The sequence below is a fragment of the Eucalyptus grandis genome, chromosome 1, assembly GCF_016545825.1.
Source record: "Eucalyptus grandis isolate ANBG69807.140 chromosome 1, ASM1654582v1, whole genome shotgun sequence".
Classification (NCBI taxonomy): Eukaryota; Viridiplantae; Streptophyta; class Magnoliopsida; order Myrtales; family Myrtaceae; genus Eucalyptus; species Eucalyptus grandis.
The window spans coordinates 42,912,534-42,919,729 of NC_052612.1; the positions used below are offsets into that span (position 1 = coordinate 42,912,534).

Genomic DNA, 7,196 nt, shown 5'->3' on the forward strand with positions numbered 1-7,196 from the left:
CCGGGAAGGGCCGACGACGGAAGGGCGAGGGTCGGCCGGGGTCGCCAACCGACGTGAAGGCTGCGAGCCCTCGCCGAATCGCGGTGAGGGCCGCGACCCTCGCCCCAAATGCGGGCGGGCTCGCAAGCCCTCACCGGCCCCTAGCCGGGCCCGCGACCCCGGCCGACCCTCCCCACTTCGTCGCCGGCCCTCCTCGCCGCCTCCCCGCCACTACCGGGAAGGGCCGGCGACGAAGTGGGGAGGGTCGGCCGTGATCGCCGGCTCGCGAGCCCTCGCCCAAATTTGGGGCGAGGGTCGCGGCCCTCGCCGCGATCCGGCGAGGGCTCGCAGCCCTCACCGTTAGTCGGCCGGGGTTGGCGACCCCGGCCGACCCTCCCCCTTCGTCGGCCCTTCTCGGTGACGGCGGGGAGGGCGGCGGCGGCGAGGGCTTAGCCCTCAGCCGTCCGTTCGACCTCCCCTCCCCACTTTTTTTCTTAATTTTTAAAAAAAATTTAAAATTTCTCTTTTTTTAATTTTTTTGAATATTTTAAATAAAATTAATTTTAAATCTAATTTAATTAATTTTTATATTATTATTTACACGTCGACACGAAATGGTGTCGTTTTTTCATTTTCTCCGCCACGCGCCGTGCAAAACGACGCCGTTTTGGACCAAACTCGCCGGAAAATTGCCACGTCATGGATTTTCGCCGGAGTGACACTTTAAGTGTCCCATTTTACTCCGATATTGACACGTGTCCTATTTTACTCCGATATTGGCACTTAAGTGTACCATTTTAAAGTTATGGCACTTTAAATGTCCCTCCGTGCCAAGTTATGGCACTCCAGGTGTCCCAACCTCCAAGAAATTGAGGATACCCAGTCACTTGATTACTGAAAAACTCAATTTTTTTTGGAAGATTTCACTTCATAAACACAATCCATTTTGGTCAAAACCCCTTTTCCTCTTAACATTAAGAAAACATAGAACATGTACAAAGGAGTCTTGTCTTTCGATACTGAATTTACTACTTTGGTATGTATAGTTTACAGACTATACTAGATAAAACTCATCGAAACCGTTCGGACAAAATGCAGCTCCTACACATGATTGCATTGTCCAAGGGCCCGCTGCACCTTTGCTTTTGGTGACAAAAAGAACTATTGGACGTCAAAATATCACGAGGTGTTCGACCTTCGTTTTCTCTTGTTACTCCTCTTATTCAATAACCCCTTCTGAGCCATTGTATTACGTTTCTGCTTTTTACGTTCTTTCACCTTCTCCTCAAAGCCATCATCCATCATTTTCATTGAAGCCACTCGTCTGGCCTTGTATACCTAGTACAAAGAATTATTAACAAGTTAAATTAATAAAAACCACATTTGATCACACAGGTAAAAGTTCATTAGTTGTTACCAAAAGTATATTATATCTTGGTGTAAGCTATTCCGTTACTGATTGAAGGCAATAAAGAAACAACAGTAAAGGGAATGCCATATCTTCAAAATACACCTCAAGTAAATTCTGTTGAAGCCTTTGATTTGCAAAGATTATCTCAGTAATATCTAGCAAAGACCAAATTCACTATTGATTATCCACTTTAATAATATATACACTAAAGCGCTGGAATATCAGCACTCAAACAAACGGACAGAAATACATAAGATAAAAAAAAAATCAGAGCATGCTGTAACATCTGGCTGACACCATTCACAAAATGGCTTGTCATTCCTTTATGATTATACCCAGGAAACCAACAGTAATGACTGCAAGATTTACAAAAACGGGGACATGTGGACAAGCAATCCTATGAAAGTAAAATGCATGAATCATCTAGCAATCAATTTTTGCACATCTAAGTCATCATCAACACCGAATGGTATTTCAGAGCAACATACCTTTGTAATGTCCGAAAGCACGTCATTCTCTTTACAGTCAAACTTCTCAAGTTGTCTACCAAGAACAGCCTCAATTTCTTGAATCAATGTAATGTCATCCTACAGAACCAGTGTTCCCAGGTGAAAAGGTCAGAAAAACTATATTACAAATATCATGGAACAGAAAGTTCGAACATTAGAAATGCCGAAGGCACTCAATATGCTATCTGCTCAAACAGAAGCACAAACACATAATCGGAGATGCATAAGTATGCTACATTTAGAGCCCGTGTTGGGCTGGGTGGATGAGAGGCAAGTGCACAATCATACCATGCCTGTATGTATATACCTACATGTGTACATGAAGAGAAGAGAAGAAAAGAAGAGGGGGGAGGGGGAGAGAGAGCAAAGGATGATGTTACAAGCATCATCCCTTATTTGCTATATACCTGGGTAACAAAACTAATAGCTAACCCTCCTCTGCCTGCTCTTGCGGTACGGCCAACACGATGGACATAATCTCGAGGAAACCTACCAGCAACCGATAACTTTGTTACTTCAGAAATATTTAGCAGAAAAACTTATTACAGAAAAGCATGCCACAAAATAACATACTGTGGGATGTCATAGTTGATGACGAGATCAACAGTCGGTATATCCAGGCCACGACTTGCAACATCAGTTGCAAGTAATATAGGAACTTGGCCAGATTTGAAATGATGTAGAGCAGAAAGCCTTAAATTCTGGGATTTTAAAGAATGCAATGCTGCAGCTTCTTGATCAAGTTCTTCCAGCAACAAACTTAGAAGGTGACAACTTCTACTCGACATCACCAATCAAGACAGTTACTATTAGTCCAATGAAAATCTCATTGAAACCAAGTAAATTTCTTCTCTACACCAATAAGAAAGCATAAACACACAAAATTCACCACCAACAAAGCATGCCATAATATTGTCAAAACCAATGACAAGGATCCACCAATACTCTCACGACTTGTCCACATCAACTAGTTACTGATACCTGATACAGAACCTGGTCAGATGAGGTTCTGTTATATGTTAAAACAGAGTTGACGCGGTTCAAACAGACAAAACAGTTCAACCAGACAGGGGCACTTCAAAAATCTAAAGGTCTTGTGGTGGAGCAGGGTCTTGGACCCTCCCCTGGCCAGGTGATCGCCCAATGCTCAACCCTTGGAGTAAGGCAGCTCTTCAGAATAATGATAGCAAATAAATTATTTATACCACAAATCTTTCATAGTTTTACCCATGTAGTGTGAAATTGTGCAGAAGACTCAAAACCCACAACGTGAATAATTTTCTAGCACCTAAACACCAATTTAAGGGTGGTGATTCATGTCCAAGATTACATTCCACCGTTCAATTTAAGGTACATTGTTAAAGGGGAGATACCAAATACCATCCTCACTTTTTTCTGTCTGACCACTTTCCTCTTCTATTTTTAAAAATACCACTTTGCATCCAGAGTTTTCACCCTTGATACCAAGCTGCATCTAACATCAGTTGGCATCCTTTAATTATCTACCAAATCACCCCTTTTTCCCCAAATTGCCCTAACCATAACTCTAAACTTCCCACTCTTTAAAAACAAAAGCTACCAATTACAAAACCCTAGCCATTCCAAGCTGCAGCCTCCACAGTCCACTGCCACCGCCCCAGCCACTGTTTGTCAGCACTCAGATTAGCCGACATCAATCCATCAATCTTGTCAAGCAGGTTAATTATGACAGGAACTTTATTAAGATAAATTCAAACACACTAACTTTATGCATGTCATGTCAAGAATAGCCACACCTACCTAACACATTGGTTGAGCTGGAATTTACATTTATGGGTAGCACAATTCTACAGATATAGAAATGTATTGCATATTTTATTCTTAACAAGAATTTAACTAAATCAGCTAAGTTTATAAATTAACCGCCAGCCTTACTTCCACTACGACAGTTTAACGACATTGGCATCTAACAATTTAGATTAACTAATTAACAAACAGATAAAAAATTATTACAGTTTAGACAGAGTATATGGACCAGATGGGTGGACTTTAACTTTCAGCAATATAATAAAGACAACAAAAAATTCCTGTGCTCTAAAAAGATTGCAAGTATAAACTGCAGAAATATACTAAAATTCAATTCTCATGCTAAAAGAAGCTGTGCCAATACAACTATATCGCTAAGATAATTTAAGTTATCAAAGGTGAAAAGAGTAAGGCCATTAGTCTAGTCTGTCTACTAAAACAATAAGGATCATTTGGATAGGTCAAACACAGAAATGATCAGACATCACAGTTAAATAACTGTATCAAAATGAGCAAAAACTTACCACATATTTTAATATTTCCTACAGATGTAGAGAACTAGAAAAAGACAACCCAAGTGTTCGGAAAATCAGGCAGGCGAGAATAAAAAGATTCAAACAATTATGGATTGTGAGTAAAGATGATAAATGCATGCTAAGATCACACATCACACATAGTGAAGGTTGAGAAAACCCATAAATACCTGCAGGTGGAGACAAATATCATGACCGAGCGGATACCCATGTCTTCCATTTTGGACAAAACGTGAAATAAATAGACATCCTTGACATTTTTGGGGATGAATACATACTGCTGCTTGAGAGTGTCAACAGTCTTGAAACCTTCATATGCCTCATAAAAGAAAGGCTTATTTGAAGAAAGCTCAAGTAACGTCTGGAGATCACTGGTAATTGTAGCAGAAAATAACAGGGTCTGCCGTTTCTTTGGCAAACATTGAAAGACTACTCTAAGCTCCTCTTCAAAACCAACATCCAACACTCTATCCGCTTCATCCAAAACTAGGAACTGAAGCAAACAAATAGCAACATATCAAGATGATTTCTTCAGATCCTGGGAGAAGTTTCTTTTCAGTGCCACAATACCATGCATGACCTGGTTTAATAGATCTTACTATGTCTTTAACAGAGAACTATGAGATGTGCACTTCTAAAATGAATTCTGGATTCAAATCAAAAATGAAAAGAGAAAAATCCCAAAACTTAAGCAACACAAAGCAGTATTTGAGTGGTTCTTTGTATTGTAAAGCAATCCAATGGCTAAAACACTGATAGCCGAGATAGTAAGTTCCAAGTTCTGCATCGTGAAAGCATGTAAGAACAAAATAAGAATGACTAGTTAACTACTACTTCTCTGGCATCATAAGTAGTTTTCAGGGGAGGATTTCAATGCTAATCAAATATGCATTTGAAATCAAAACTCTTTAAATGCTTAATCACAAATAGCTTCGCAAGAATGCATCTAGTAACAACCATATAAACTAGTCTTTCCACAGGAGGTACAGTCACGAAGAAAGAAAATTCAACTTGCGCATTGAGATATTCCAATCATACAGCTAGGCTGTGAATGTTATCTTATCAACACACTGATCATGGCATTTCTAACTAATATATAAAGGGGAGGTTTACCTTGGTGTTGGAGAAAAGAGGAAGGATGTCAGGATTCTCATCAAGCAAGACCTTAATCCTGCCTGGGGTGGAGATGACAACGTGAGGCCTTTTCATCAGACTCTGGGCCTGGGTCAACATGTCCATCCCGCCCACTATCACAGTACACCTCAGGTGTAGGCACGACCCCAACGCCCTGAACTGCTCTGCCAGCTGATAAGCCAATTCCCTAATACTCAGAGCTTTAAAAAACATATACATACAACTTTACAGGTAAAAAAAAAAAAAAATGAAGACGAGACAATCAAACCTGGTGGGAGTGATAACGAGGGCGAATATGCCATAGGGGTCAAGAGACAGGCGGTGGAGAATGGGCAGTGCAAAGGCAGCCGTCTTTCCAGAGCCAGTCTGGGCCAAGCCTAGAACGTCTCGACCGGCCAGGATTTGTGGGACGCAGTGAGCCTGGACGGGAGTTGGCTTGCGCATTCCCAGCTCTTTGCATGTCTGCACTGCCCACTCAGCCAACCCTAAATCTCCAAACGTCACGGGATCCCCTGGCACAGTGCTAGTAAGGCTAGTATCCTCCTTCACTTTCTCCACTTGCTTTATTGACGTCTCAGCTGCAAGACCGGAGGAGGAGGAAGTAGCTATTGATGATGGCGGTGGCACTCTAGGTTGTTTGGAGCATTTCCGGAAGAGGGGGAAGTCCTCATCCACTTGGGACTCTTGGTCCATTACAAAGCAAAGAAACAACTAATTACGAGCCGTCTTTTTTCTCAGAGGATGGCCAGCAGAGCAAGAATCGAGTTGATCAAAGCCCCTCAAGCACGTCCCAGCCAAGTGGTCGAACCAAAGCTGCAAACCCACCACAAAGAGAATCCAATGTGTGAACAAAAACTAACACAAAGTATGAACCCTTCCAATATTAACATAACCCGACACCGAAACTTCAATCACAACATCCAATGAACTTGTGATATCACAGACTAATACCATAATCAGAACAAGAAAACAACTAAAGTTCATCTTTTAAGCTTCCAAGGCACGACCCAACACTCTGTTCGGCACAAGAGACGCACATCCCACTACGAACAACCCCGCACCACTGTAGCTTAATGTCAATCTCATGAAACGAACCTCCCCATGATGCATCATCAAGCTAGAGTACACTTGTTCATCAACATAGAACAGAAATAAGGAAGAAGAATCCGTGACACCAGAAAGAGAGAGATAGAGATGGACGACGTCTACCTGGCCGCGAAGGAGACGGAGACCCGGAGAGAGGTTTCTCGCGAATCGCCGGCCAGGTGCTTCTCCTTTCTGATGATCGCCTTCTCCGTCGTCTGGCCAGCACAAATAAAGAAGCCCAACCCCCTCAGCCTTTAAAAAAAAAGAAAAAAAAGAAAAAAAACCCAGGCAAAGCCACGGTCTGATTTGCTCGCGGTGGTTCGCCGGTCGGAAAAAGGTTGCTCGCGGTTCTCTCGCCGGTCCCATGCGATGGTTCGCCGGTCGGAAAGAGGGAGGGCACAGAGAGAGGGAGGTCGCGGTCCTCTCGTCGGTCCGGTGCGGTGGTTCGTCGGTTGCCGTTGGTGGTTTGCCGGTCGGAAAGAGGGAAGGCATAGAGAGATTAGTGCGCATGACAAAATTTCTATTTCTCGATTTCTCTGTTTCTCTATTTCTCTGTTCTCCTAACCTGGTTTGAAAATAAAAATGGTTTGGTAACGCATTTGATTTATTCTATTTAAAACAAATTTCATTCCAAAATAGAGAATTGAATAAATTAAAAGCTAAAATTTTTAACTTCTCAGTTTCTAAAATAAAAATCAGAAACTAAAATGAAACCATATAAATAACCTTATGCTTTCTTGCTAACTTAATTCACTCATA

The 7,196-nt window shown here is 42.0% G+C and overlaps 1 protein-coding gene across 1 annotated transcript; it reads right to left on the bottom strand.

The window, feature by feature from the left end:
- Positions 1–923: 923 nt before the first annotated feature.
- LOC104421120 (DEAD-box ATP-dependent RNA helicase 36) lies at positions 924–6,717 on the bottom strand. Its single transcript, XM_010032964.2, has 8 exons — positions 6,561–6,717; positions 5,620–6,164; positions 5,331–5,538; positions 4,388–4,710; positions 2,473–2,676; positions 2,307–2,388; positions 1,879–1,977; positions 924–1,317 (listed from the first exon to the last, which is right to left on the bottom strand). The coding sequence occupies exons 2-8, from the start codon at positions 6,042–6,044 to the stop codon at positions 1,159–1,161; spliced, it is 1,500 nt and encodes a 499-aa protein (XP_010031266.2). The 5' UTR covers positions 6,045–6,164; positions 6,561–6,717; the 3' UTR covers positions 924–1,158.
- Between the last annotated feature and the right edge of the window lie 479 nt (positions 6,718–7,196).

Coding starts and splice junctions, on each gene's coding strand:
- LOC104421120 (XM_010032964.2), bottom strand. CDS start 6,044: ATGGACCAAGAGTCCCAAGTGGATGAGGACTTCCCCCTCTTCCGGAAA. Junction 5,539..5,619: donor CTCGTTATCACTCCCACCAG/GTTTGATTGTCT, acceptor TCTGAGTATTAG/GGAATTGGCTTATCAGCTGG. Junction 4,711..5,330: donor CTCTTTTCTCCAACACCAAG/GTAAACCTCCCC, acceptor TGTTTGCTTCAG/TTCCTAGTTTTGGATGAAGC.